This window comes from Panthera leo, chromosome A3, assembly GCF_018350215.1.
Source record: "Panthera leo isolate Ple1 chromosome A3, P.leo_Ple1_pat1.1, whole genome shotgun sequence".
Taxonomy (NCBI): Eukaryota; Metazoa; Chordata; class Mammalia; order Carnivora; family Felidae; genus Panthera; species Panthera leo.
Genome location: NC_056681.1, coordinates 22,485,569 through 22,499,192, shown reverse-complemented (window position 1 = coordinate 22,499,192; position 13,624 = coordinate 22,485,569). Strand labels below are relative to the sequence as shown.

The 13,624-nt window shown below is 37.6% G+C and overlaps 1 protein-coding gene across 1 annotated transcript in view; it reads right to left on the bottom strand.

The window, feature by feature from the left end:
* The window catches only part of SAMHD1 (SAM and HD domain containing deoxynucleoside triphosphate triphosphohydrolase 1), a 51,042-nt gene that overhangs the window by 6,719 nt on the left and 30,699 nt on the right, over positions 1–13,624 (bottom strand). The window contains exons 7-13 of the mRNA XM_042931028.1: positions 11,500–11,655; positions 10,131–10,231; positions 9,847–9,955; positions 8,920–9,011; positions 7,726–7,841; positions 2,358–2,497; positions 1,488–1,583 (exon numbers count right to left, since the gene is read on the bottom strand). Of these exons, the coding sequence (XP_042786962.1) occupies positions 1,488–1,583; positions 2,358–2,497; positions 7,726–7,841; positions 8,920–9,011; positions 9,847–9,955; positions 10,131–10,231; positions 11,500–11,655 (810 nt within the window). The remainder of the gene's footprint in view (positions 1–1,487; positions 1,584–2,357; positions 2,498–7,725; positions 7,842–8,919; positions 9,012–9,846; positions 9,956–10,130; positions 10,232–11,499; positions 11,656–13,624) is intronic.

Below are 13,624 nucleotides of genomic sequence, written 5' to 3'. Positions count from 1 at the left end.
TGAAGCCTGCTTCATATTCTGTGTCTCCCTTTCTCTCTGCCTCTCACGCTCACGTGCTCCGTCTCTCTCTCTCTCTCAAAAATAAACATTAAAAAAATTTTTTTTAAGTAATTATCAAACTACATTTGTTATAAGAGCTACCAAGGAAAAGCAAAGGGTGCTGTCAAACTTTGTAACCAGGGAGCCTTGTGGTCTGGGGCTTTGGGGAATGACTAGGTGTGTTTCCTGGGAAAGTCACAGGAATGAACCAGGTCTAGGTAGAAAAGAAAAGAATTCCAGGCAGAAGAAAAAGCTCTGAGGCAGACAGGACTGAAACGGCGAGCTGGGTTAAGTAACACTGAAGTCACTGTTGATCTTGGAAGAATAGTTCTAGTATGGTGATGGCGACACACAAAATGTTTAGGAGTAAATGAGAAGTAAAAAAGAGAAGACAGGGCGGGTGCCTGGGTGGTTCAGTCGGTTAAGCATCCGACTTTGGCTCAGGTCAGGACCTCGCGGTTCATGAGTTCGAGCACCGAGTCAGGCTCTGTGCTGACAGCTTGGAGCCTGGAGCCGGCTTCAGATTCTGTATCTACCAACCTCCACTTGCCCCCCTGCCCCGCTCCTCCCGTGCTCACTCTGTCTCTCTCAAAAATAATATATAAATGTTAAAAAAAATTAAAAAAAAAAGAGAGAAGACAACTCTTAGAAGCTTGGCTGTTAAAAAGATGCAAGAAAGAAGAATATGGAGAGGAATATGGTACCTGGGAAAGGTAAAAGGGGGATACTTTTCAAGGAGTTTGACAGGGGTGAAGGTGCGGTTTGTTTGTTTTTTAAGTTTGTTTATTATTTGAGAGACGTGTAGGCACACACGAGTTGGGGAGGGGCACAGAGAAAAGGAGAGAAAGAGAGAGAATCCCAAGCAGGCTCAATGCAGAGCCCAATGTGGGGCTTGATCCCACAAACCATGAGATCATGACCTGAGCTGAAATCAAGAGTTGGACGCTCAACTGACTGAGCCACCCAGGTGCCCCTGTTTGTTGTTTTCTTAAGATGAAAGTCTGTTTAACTGCTGATGGGAAAGTCAAAGAGACAGGAGAGAATGGATACTGTAAGGCTCCACAGAAGCGCTAAGACGAATGGCTCTATTGCCCAATGTGGCAGTCACTAGTCATAGGTGGATTTTTAATTTAAAGTCATCAACATTAAATACAATAAAAAATTTAGTTACTTAGTTGAGGTAGTCACATTTCAGGTGCTGAACCTGTGGCTAGTGGCTACCAAAATGGACAGCACAGTTATAGCCCGACGCAGGGTTTGAACCCACAAACCGCGAAATCTTGACCTGAGCCTAAGTTGGATGCTTAACCAACTGAGCCACTGAGGCGCCCCTTTCCAAACTTTCTTTAATGAACATGTGCTGCTTTTATAATGGAAGTAGGGAGGCTTTATCTTAAAAAAAAAATAAAAAAATCTTTACTTAGTATATTTTTGGGCTAACTACTTACATCCACTATGAAGTCTTCAGCCTTTAGTTCAGTTTCTATCAAGATGTCCGTAGGTTTAGAACCAGCAAGATCTTCTGGAAGTCTTTTATAATTTTCCTAGAAAAGACAAGACTCCTTACATTAGAACCCCCGTTTTTCATCATTAGTGTTTGTGCCACAAAAGGTTCCCTCTCTAAAAATGGCACTTTACTAGGAAGAGTGGGTAGAGATACCCCTAACAAATACAGAGCTTCTGGCTTATGCCATCCTTGAAACACATCACAATAGAGTGATTCTCATAACAAAACTTCCACATTAAAAAAAATGTGGCATTGACTTAATAGGAGGAAAGTGTTATGAGGCAGGGTGTGGTAATCAGTGTGGCTCATGTTACTGGCTTTCTGGCAAACAGAAAAACCTTCCATAAGCAGGAGATGAAAACAGATATGGATATCTGGCATGCACCATCTGGGAGAAACTGATATAATGTGAAAGAAGAAATTAGTAAACAGCAGGTCCTTCGCTTCTCAGTGAAGCTCATGCAGATACCTTATTTTGAGGCCCCATTCATTTTCTTGCCTTTAGATCTAGCCAAAATTTGGGGCACCCCCTCTCACTTCTGGGATGAGAGAATACAGGTTTAGACTAAGACAGACTTGGGTTCAAATCCTAGCTCACTAACTGTGCTTCTGTAGGCAAGTTGTTTAATCTCTCCCAAGCTTCAGTTCCTTCATCTACACGACCAAAGAACACGTTATTGATGAGATTAAGTGAAAATGAACGTAGAGGGCTTAGAACAGAGTCATGATATTGTGATGGGTTAATGGCTTCCTCTTGGAGGTTTCCTCTCTTGGAAGAGAGAGATCTTTCACTATTAACAACTCAACTTACCTTTTCAATTTTTGTTGTTCCCTTTGGTTTAGTCTCACCCACATACTTGTATAGATTACGGCATTCAATTTTTTTTAAAATTTCTCGTGCTGCATCCAGTTTGGGATCAGAAGAATACAAAATCTCCAGGAAAATGTTATCTGCCAATTTTATAAAATTTCAGTTATGTTAAGATGGGGAAAAAAGGGTTTAAAGACTCATACACCGCTGTACTTCTGAAAGGATTTTAAGTGGACATTTACAAATGTAAGCACAGTATAACATTCAATGTCTTGGATTTGCTTTAAGATAATCTAGTGAATGGGAGAGGGCATATAGAGATGGCTTAAGGTTGGGTGATGGGTAAATAGGGGTGTATTAATTTGTTGTTATGCTTTATTTTCTTAAAGAGAATGATACTTAAGTAATTATAAAGTTATGTCTGAAATCTACTTCAAAAACAGACCAGTATTTTATGGGAGTGGGTGGATGGAGGGGATGAAGCAAAATTGCCATGTTAGTAATTGTTGCAGCCAAGTGATGGGTACATGGAATTCTGTATGTTTCATAATAAAAAGTTTTTTAAAGTTCCATGATGAAAGTAGAAGGTAGTTGTTTTTAAGATTTGATTTGATTTTTTAAGATTTTTTTTTAAGTTTATTTATTTTGAGGGGCACCTGGGTGGCTTAGTCGGTTAAGCCTTCAACTTCGGCTCAGGTCATGATCTCCCAGTTTGTGAGTTCGAGCCCCACATCAGGCTGCGTGCTGACAGCTCAGAGTCTGGAGCTTGATTCTGTGTCTCCCTCTCTCTCTGCACCTTCCCTACTCATGCTCTGTTTCTCTCTCTCTCTCAAAAATAAATAAACATTAAAAAAATTGTTTTTAAATAAAAAAATAAATTTAACATTCTATTATTCCAATTTAATTAAGATATTTTGGGGTAGACGGCTTGCATTGAAAGGGAGGGAAGGGATAAGGTCCACTTATTTCGTAGGAATATTAAGGGAAAAAGACTAAAGTAAGAAATCGGTTCCCTAAGGCAGTGGTCATATGACATTTGCTATGTTTAAGACAGCCAACATCTAGGTAAGCTGAAACATTTATAGGCATTTTTATTTTATTTTTACTTTATTTTAAAGTTTATTTATTTTGAGAGAGACAGTATGAGCAGGGGAGGGTTAGAGAAAGGGAGAGAGAGAATCCCCAAGCAAGCAGGCTCTGGGCTATCAGTGCAGAGCCCAACTTGGAGCTCAATCCCAAGAACTGTAAGATCACGACCCGAGCTGAAATCAAGAGTTGGATGCTTAACCAACTGAGCCACTGAGGCACCCCTATAGGAATTTTTATAGGAATTTATAAGCAGGAATTTAGGAAGCAGAGAGGACAAATTATGACATATTCATAAAAGGAACTACTACTCGACACTAAAAAGGAATAAACTACTGATGCATGCAATCTAGATGCATCTCAGACACATAACACTGGGTAAAAGGAGCCCTACAGAGATGAGTACACCTGCCTGATTGCATTTATGTAAAAGTCTAGAACAGGGCGCCAGGCTGGCTCAGTTGGAAGAGCATGCGACTCTTTTTTTTTTTTTTAAATGTTTATTTAGTTTTTTGAGAGAGACAGAGTGTGAGCCAGGGGAGGGACAGAGAGAGAAGGAGACACAGAATCTGAAACAGGCTCAACTCAGAGCCTGACACAGGGCTCAAACTCACGAACTGTGAGATCACGACCTGAGCTGAAGTTGGGACGCTCAACCGACTGAGCTACCCAGGTGCCCTGAGGATGTGACTCTAGATCGCAGGTTCATGAGTTTGAGCCCCGTGTTGGGTGTAGAGACTACTAAAAATCAATAAACTTAAAAAAAAAAAGTCTAGAACAGGCAAATAGCGGTTGTTTCTAGGGGTGAGGTGAGGGCAAGAACTGACTGGGATGAAGCATGAGGGAATTTCCTAAAGAGAAGATAATGTTCTGTATCTTGCATGTGTCAAAACGTTAGCAAATGTACATAAAATGTGTGCATTTATACAAACTGTGTGTGCATTTTACATCAGAAGAAAAAAAATCTGTAAATTATTGTTGAACTTTAATCTTCATGCTAAAGGAGTTAGGGTAAAATGTACTGATCACTGCAATTTACTTAAAAACGCATCAAAACTGGGGTGCCTGGGTGGCTCAGTCAGTCCGACTCTTGATTTCAGCTCAGGTCATGATCCCAGGGTCATGGGATTGACGCTCACATTGGGCTCTGTGCTGATCATGGAGCCTGCTTAAGATTCTTTCTCTCTCTCTCTCTCTCTCTCTCTCTCTCTCTCCGCCCCTCTTCCCAGCTATACTCTCTCGAAAAGAAAAGAAAAGAAAAGAAAAGAAAAGAAAAGAAAAGAGAAAAAAAAGGAAGAAAATGCATCAAAATTCAGATGGGTTAACGGACAGGATGGTAAGTGACAGACAAGTCATAGAGCAAGTTCAGTAAATGCTAGAACAACTGTACCGGTGTGGTGAGTGTACAAGTGTTCACTGTAAAATTCTTCCAACATTGCTGCAGGTTTCAACACTTCCCAGTAACATGTGGAAAAACATTCTTAAAAATTAAAAAACAGGGGCGCCTGGGTGGTTCAGTCGGTTAAGCGTCCGATTTTGGCTCAGGTCATGATCTCGCAGGTCATGATTTCACAGTTCATGAGTTCGAGCCCCACATCAGGCTCTCTGCTGTCAGCATGGAGCCCACTTCAGATCCCCTGTTCCTTCTCTGCCCCTCCCCAGCTGTGCTTGCTCTCTCTCTCTCTCATAAATAAAATAAACATTAAAAAAATTAAAAAACAAGAAGTGGAGACTTTTAGATAAAGTGAGTTGACTTTTGGAAAAGCAGCAAAGGTAAGGAAGGTTCACATGGTCCTATTCCTTCCAGGTTATGTAGTTAAGGCCAGTAAAGATTATATGACTGCTCAAAATAATATGCAAGAAAGATAAGATTCTGGGTCTCAAATGATGAAAGCTGGAAAATCCATATGCTTATTCTACCATACTCTTGGCAGATAAAGCACAAAAATGTGACCTAACATTTTGTATAGGATTTTTGACATTAATACAATATCCAAGGGTATAACCAGTGGACTCATCTCATTGAACAGGGTAAAAGCTAGTTTGGGTATTATAGAACCTTCAGAGTGAGAGAGCTATGTATAGTCATGTAGTGAAACCACATTAGGGGGCGCCTGGGTGGCTCAGTTGATTAAGCATCATCATTGCTGTCAGTGTGGAGCCCGCTTTGGATCCTGTCTCCCACCCCCCTCAAAAATAAATAAACCTTAAAAAAAAAAAAAAAAGACCAGGGGCACCTGGGTGGCTGGGTGAAGCACCCGGCTTCAGCTCAGGTCATGATCTTGCAGTTCGTGGGTTCAAGCCCTGCATCAGTCTCTGTGCTGACAGCTCAGAGCCTGGAGCCTGCTTCGGATTCTGTGTCTCCCTCTCTCTCTCTCTGTTTCTCTCTCTCTGTCTCTGCTTCCTCTCTGCTTGTACTCTCTCTCAAAAATAAATAAATGTTAAAAAAAAAAATTAAAAAAACAAAGATCACATTAAACTGTATACTTTATGGTTTGTCACTTAACCCAAAAGTGTGTAAAATCCTGAATTCATTTCTTTTCATCAAAAGAAAGTTGAAATGTAATATAATGTTACAGGATAAATTGTTAGAACTAGCTTCTGATGATGAAGACTGAAGATTTTTTTTTTTTTAATGTTTATTTTTGAGAGACAGAGACAGAGTGCGAGCAGGAGAGGGGCAAAGAGAGAGGGAGACACAGAATCCTGCTGTCAGCACAGAGCCCCATGTGGGGCTCGAACTCACGAACTGTGAGATCATGACCTGAGCTGAAGTCAGAGGCTTAACCACCTGAGCCACCCAGGCGCCCCACTGAAGATGATTTTTTAAATACAGCATCACCTGCTTCGTTATGAACAAAAGTTAAAATATCCCCACCTTGCTCAAACTGTTACGTAATCTCTTCTTCCATTCCTATCAACATAACAATGGGAGACTAGTATCTGCTATGATGTTTTTAAAACAAAACACAGAAACAATTTAGATACACATCATCCCTTGTGAGTGAAAGTGTCATCAGCCCAATCTAGATTAATTAACCAGTAGGAAAATCACTTATTACATTATAAACTTTAAGTATTGTTGTACACAACGTTCTGAGTGTGCACAAAGATATGTAATATGAGGAATCACTATTTAACTTCTAATTTTTGATTTACTTATGTTTGAAAAGTGACTAAAAAGGTCTAAGTCTAAAAGGGACTCTATATCACCTACATGTCTATTTTTAAAGAATAGTATATATTCTATAATACACTATAGTACACTATAATACATATAGTTTTTATTATTTAAATTTTTGTTTCTTTTGGTTATATTTACTGAAATGTATGTTAAGTCTGTTAAACTCAATATGAAATATTTGGGCTCATATTTTGTATGTCCTTCCCACCCCCATATCATTTTCCTAGTAATTCGTTTTTGTTGTTTTACAAAGGTATCAATCTGTGAGTTGTTGGGCATGGAGAATGTTGGTTCTTCAAGACCGTTTGAGAGGCACTGGTGTGAGTCTTGTTCTGGCAAATGTGCTGCAGACAGAACCCAGCAGTAGCATCACATACAGGAAGCTCATGTAAAGTGATCTCGGCTGCCTTAGCCCACTCAGCTTGGGTTGTTTTTGCTCATTTAAAAAACCTTCAGCCTTTCCACCGATTCTCTACAAGCTATGTGACTGCTTTCTAACTTTCTTTTTAAACGGATCCGCCACGTCCATGATCCGCCACGAAGAACTCCAACTTTTGTGGTCTACTTTTGCTTTGCTCATCTTTATGGCTCAGTCAGCACTTTCCCACATTAAAGAACCAGCTGCAACACCTTCACCTCTCCCTTCTCACCCTAAGCTGCAGGTTTTGCTTGTGTTGAAACGTGGCAAAATGCTCTTGGTATTCTGTGTTTTATAACAAAAGTAACGTTAAAAGCAAGTCAGTTTTTTAGTCTGGTATTAGTCCAGCCGTATTTTAAGTTAAATAACAGTGAATATTGGGTACTTAAGTGCCAAGTACTACATACCAGGTGTTATGCCTCATTTAAATACTATAACAAAACTATATGCTGGGTATCAATAGCCCAATTTGTAGATGAGGAAACTAAGGTTCGAGAGGTTAAATGATTTTATCAAGGTGATACAGTTAGTACCAAGCAGAGACAAAACTCAAATCCAAAAGTATACAATCACTAGAGAAGCTAAATATATTGGTATGTTTGGAAAATAACACATCTGCAATCCAGGCACAGCTTACACTTTATCTGAGATGGACTTCTGTGTTACCGTCTAGCTCTTACCTGTGAGCTTAGTGAAGGCATCCATGTCATCAATTGCCGTAGAAATGTGATACTTTTTTCCTTCAGCACCTACAATTTCTATGTAGGGGTCTGCTTTGAGGAAAGCATCTGTAATCCTAAAGATCATTTCATAAAAATTTATGCTTATGAGAAAATTTGAATATTTGGTTAATGCCATGCTTAAAGTTAAGGAAACCTTTCTACTTCAGAGAAGTAAAACCCTGAGACACGATGTTCTAAAGACAACTGTTTTTTTTTTTAAACAAACAGATAAAAAAAGACAACTGTTTTTTGATCATACATAAATACATAAATAAGTGCACGGGGATTCGTCAGCTACCATGTTTACTGTGATCCAAGCATTATGGTAGGGCTTTAGATACATTATCTTATTTAATCTTTCCAACAAGAAGATAGATGGAATCAGCCTCAATTTTACTGATGCAGAAATTAAGTAATTTTCATTTAATCAAGTTAGGAAGAAGCCATACCAGGGTTTGAAACTAGCTGAATTAAAAACAAATAATAACTTCTTATCAAAGTAACAACCATACAAATAGATGAATGTGTTCTAACTAGTCTGCTCATGTCAATTTAAAACTATTTAGAGATATGGAATTAACTCACATTCTACTTCTGAGAATTCCTCATGGGTCTTTGAGTCACACAGACATGTATGGCTATACTTCTATCTGTACTTGGCTGAACTTTTCCACTATGGTTCTCACTGGGCCAGGGAGAAGAGGTCAAATTCCTGTTGGTCTTACTATCTGCTACTAATTTTGACAAATAATTGACAGGGTAAGTACGGGCGTTAATCTTAATTCTTGAAATTAACTTGTCATTAACTTCAGAATGTCAATTTTTCACGTCCCATCTCTCACCTTGATGACTAGTATCCGGCACATAAGTAACTACCTGTGAGGAGGTCTAAGGCATGCTGACATTGCCTCTTCATGTCTTGCTGAAGCCAACTCTTCCACGCTTCATCTATCCCCTTTATCTATTCTCCGCCTCTTCCTCCAAATAAGTTTTTACTTTATGCTCGTTTTTGTTGTGTTTAAGGGAACCATTTTAGATTTATTCACTTAAAATTTACTTGAATTCCTAGAAATCTCAACTTGACCCAAGAATGATACTCTAGCAAAGCATCATGAAGAAATTTTATAGGGAAACAGCACTAGAATTTCTTACATTGTATCAATGATGTTGCCAACTTTGTGTTGATAAGCTCTGCGGTGCAAAGAGGTACGGGTATGGAACATGTCATACAGATTCCCAACCTCCTGCAGAAAAACATGAAATAAATATTAATGTAGGTTCAGGCTATGTTACCCTTATTAGTAGATAAGTCCATAGGACAAGGAAAAGGGATGGTGACAGATGGACAAGAAGGCTATGCATAAGGACTACCTCATTAAAATCCCTGAGCCCACCCATTAAAAATACAAGGTAGTTTGCAACTTTTGGTTTGCAACTTTTCTTCTTAGTAAACCAAAATCTATTGTTTTAAGTCTATGGCAGGTTCTGTTTTAGGCATCTTCAATATATTTTTAATCTCAACAAGTCTAGAAAGTTAGGCATTATTCTTTTTATATTCTTTATTCTCAAAAGAAAGACTTTCTGTAGTACAATACCATACTACTCTTTAGCTACATGACTCTAATCTAGCAGAGACCTAATGATTTAGTATTTTACCTATTATGAAACACTAACATATATCACTAACTATGGTTAAGGATGAGACTTGAGCCAAACTTTCTAGGCTGAAACTTCAGTTCCGCCTTTTATTAATTGTATGTCTTCTTTGCTTCAATTTGCTCACCTGTTAAGCGGGATAATAATAGTATCAATTTCATACTGTTGTGAGAGTTGAGTTAATCCACCCAAAACACCTAAAAACAGTGCCTCGCACAATACTTAATAAATGTCTGTTGTAACTTTGTTATTATTTAACAATGCAGCAGTGAAAAGAACCTTAAGATACTTACAAGTGCTAAGCATTAAGTAAAGAGACTGATAATTTACCAAGTTCTTATTTTTCCGAATTTTTGAATGATTACTTCTAGATTTCAAACTATGAACTACACCTTCTTTGTTGTTTCCTCTGATCTAGCTTACCTTATCTCTAGTACAAATACGCTTCCTATCATCTACTTCACAAACACGGGCAAATTTAATAAAGCGCTGGTAATCAAAATTATTTTGGATTCCAAGATGATGGCAGTCCCTAGAAAGATTCCAAAGCAGAGAGATGAAATTTGTCAACAAGAAACTATACCTTAAGTATCAACACTGAATGTATATAACAATTTTTTATTTTATTCATTTATTTAAATAAAATTTATATATATTTAAAGGATATGAGGATTTTAACCAATTTTTCTGAAGTATTCAGTGCATACCTGGCAAAATAATCCCATTTGTCCACATCAATGCCATTTCTTTTATTGGCCACTATCTCATAAAGGAAGCTTTTCTCTTTAGGACGCCCTTTGTATGGCCACTGGAAGACAAGAAAACTCACCAAAAGTTTTAGGATATGAACGAAATCTATTTACAAGCAAAGCAACTGTGTTAATCTAAAAATTATAAACAGAGGGGCGCCTGGGTGGCTCAGTCGGTTGAGCATCCACCTTTGGCTCAGGTCATGATCTCACAGTTTGTGAGTTCGAGCCGTGCATCAGGCTCTGTGTTGACAGCTCAGAGCCTGAAGCCTGCTTCAGATTCTGTGTCTCCTTCTCCTTCGGCTCCTCCCGGCTCACACACTCTCTCAAAAATAAACATAAAAAATTTAAAAATAAAATAAAATAAAATAAAAATTATAAACAGACACGTGAATGGGAATGTGAGGTAAGTCAAAAAGTTCCACTCTTTCCTTCTTCCACCTAATTGCTAAACTAGTAGAAAAAGGAAAAGAAATGCTAAAGTATATGACATCCTGTTAATACCAAGCCTTGTGCCATTGAAAGGATTCTAACTCTATTACACTTCCATAACCAACAAACTTTCTTCTTTTCTTGGTTTAAAAGTTTCTTTAAAATTTAAGATCTGGGGCCCCTGAGTGGCTCAGTCAGTTAAGCATTGACTTTGGCTCAGGTTATGATCTTGTGATTCGTGAGTTTGAACCCCACATCGGGCTCTGTGATGACAGTTCAGAGCCTGGAGCCTGCTTCAGATTCTGTATCTCCCTCTCTCTCTGCCCATCCCACGTGGATTCTCTGTCTCTCAAAAATGAACAAGCATTTGAAAAAAAATTTTTAATTAAATTAAATTTAAAAATATATCTTATTTTTAAATAATCTTTATGCCCAACATGGGGCTTGAACTCACAACCCCGAGATTACCACTCACGTACTCTGCCGACTGAGCCAGCCAGATGCCCCAAACATGTTAATTTTAATGGAGAAACAGGACATGCCCTTTTACATTTTTCAAACAATGTTACTTCAGGCTTGTATATAGAATACTACATATATATTCATCAAAAAACATTTACATATGTATTTTAATTTGGGAGGTAATTTCTAAAGAACTGTTAAGAGATGAAAAAAATAGATAAGCCTTTTTATTTTTTTTGCACTAAACAGTAGAAATACATAATGTATTTTATCATTTAGTCCCCCTAAAATAGCCAAATATCTCTCTTCAAATAGCTCTGAAGGATTAAAAAAAAAAAAAAAAAAAAAAAAAAAAAAAAAAAGCTCTGAAGGAAACTAGAAAAGACTAGCTGGAAAACACAGTCAATTCAAATTAAGTTGTAAACAAACTTACCAAAGAATCTTTGATTGGTGATTCAAGTGGTCCTGTAATTTGTTCCTTGATAAAGCAAATATCTTCTTCAGGGATGAGACCGTAATGTTCCATGACAGCTTTGAGTCCATTAGAATTAACCAGGTGCTCAAACATCTTCACTGAGCCCTGTTCATGCTAGGAAAAGTCAGCACAATATGATCTGTTATAGACTCTAGTCCATCAGGGACCCCAAATAATTCAAATTATTCTTGATTCCAGGTAATTCAGAGATAAGGTTCCAATGCATGTTAATTATCTAGTTCCCAACTACCATCTTACAGATATTTTAAAAAACCTGTTAAATGTGTCTGTAAACAAATAAACCTTTTACATATCATGTTCATTATCTCATAAATACATTTAATGAGACATATAATTTATAGTGCAGAAATATTGCATAGTACAATACAAAAGAATATTACCCAGTCATACAGATGGGATCCTGCTTTAATGAATAGCACTATAAAATTCAGTTCTATTGTTTCATCAGGCTTGGAACATTTGAAGTTACAAATTCTGTTAGCACTTCCATCTAGTGGTGAGAAGGAGTAACTGCAAACTTGCCACAAGAACAAAAGTGTTTAGAGTTCTAAAGTCAAGATCTGGGGGGGAATCTCAAATTGGCCTCTTTTTACTCATCTGTCCGCTCACTCATTCATAATTGTAAACATCAAATGATCCCCTGAAGATACTGGCACCATCACAGGTCTTACCAAAAACCGACTCAATATGAAAACAAAACCCTGAATGGTCCTGTAACTATTTTTTTTAAGTGAATGAAGATACATATTAATTACAACAAGGAAAAACATAGTTCAGGTTAATAGTGAAGAAATCTGGTAAACATTGCCTTAAGTGATCAAAGTTAATGTCACCAGCATTATGTTAAACAGTTTCCCTGCCTCTGATGCTAAAGAAGATATAATGTGGCATTCTGCCAAAAATACATAGTCTGACACTATGTATCAGAAAACTGCAAACTAAAGGACATATCAGAAACAACTCACCTGTACTCTTCAAAAAAATAACAAGATCATGAAAGATAAAGACTGAAGAATTGTTCCAGATCAAAGGAGACTAAAAAGAAATAGCAACTAAGTATGATTTATGTATGGATTGGGGAGGAATAAAGTTTTCTTTCTCCTTTTCTGCATGGACAATTGATGAAATTTGACAGAAACTATAAACTAAATAATAGCATAGCATCAGTATTAATGTCTTGATTTTGATACCTGTACTGAGGTTATGTAAGAGAATGTTCTTGTTTTTAGGAAATACCCACTGAAGTATTTAGGAATATAGGGGTATATCTACAACTCATTTTCAAATGGTTCAGAAAAAATTTTACTTTTTTTAAAGATTTTTATTTTTAAGTAATCTCCACACTCAACATGGATCTCAAACTTATAACCCAGAGACCAAGAGTCTCACACTCCACTAACTGAACCAGCCAGGCACCCCGAAAAAAAATGTTATTTATACAGAAAAATTTAAGTCCCACAAAGATAACATGGACAATTACAATGAAAATTATAAGCAACTTAGGAGTAAATATAACAAAAGATATAGAAGACCTTTATGGAGAAGATTATAAAATTTATAATAAAGGGCAAATGGCCAAAGATACTCAATAAAAGAAAAGAGATGAAAAGTTATTATAAAGTAATAATAATTAAAGCGTGAAATAGAAGAGAATCCAGAAGGATTCATCACATATGGAAAGTTAATAAATGTTGGGGGTGTGTTATAGATCAGTAAGGAAAGAATGAACTGTTCAGTAAACAATCATCCATGTTTTAAAAAAAGACATTAGATTTCTACTATGCACATGCACAAAAATAAATCCACATGAGTTAAGGACTTATATGTGAAAGGCCAAATATCTATTATTTTTATGTATGTATGTATGTATATATATGTATGTATGTATTATTTGAGAGAGAGAGTGGGGAGGGGGCAGAGGGGGAAAGGGAGGGAGGGAGGGAGGGGGGGGGAGAGAGAGAGAGAGAGAGAGAGAGAGACTCAAACGTGGGGCTCAACGTGGGGCTCAATCCCATAACAATGCCCAACCAAGCCAACCAGGTGCCCCAAAAGGTCAAACATA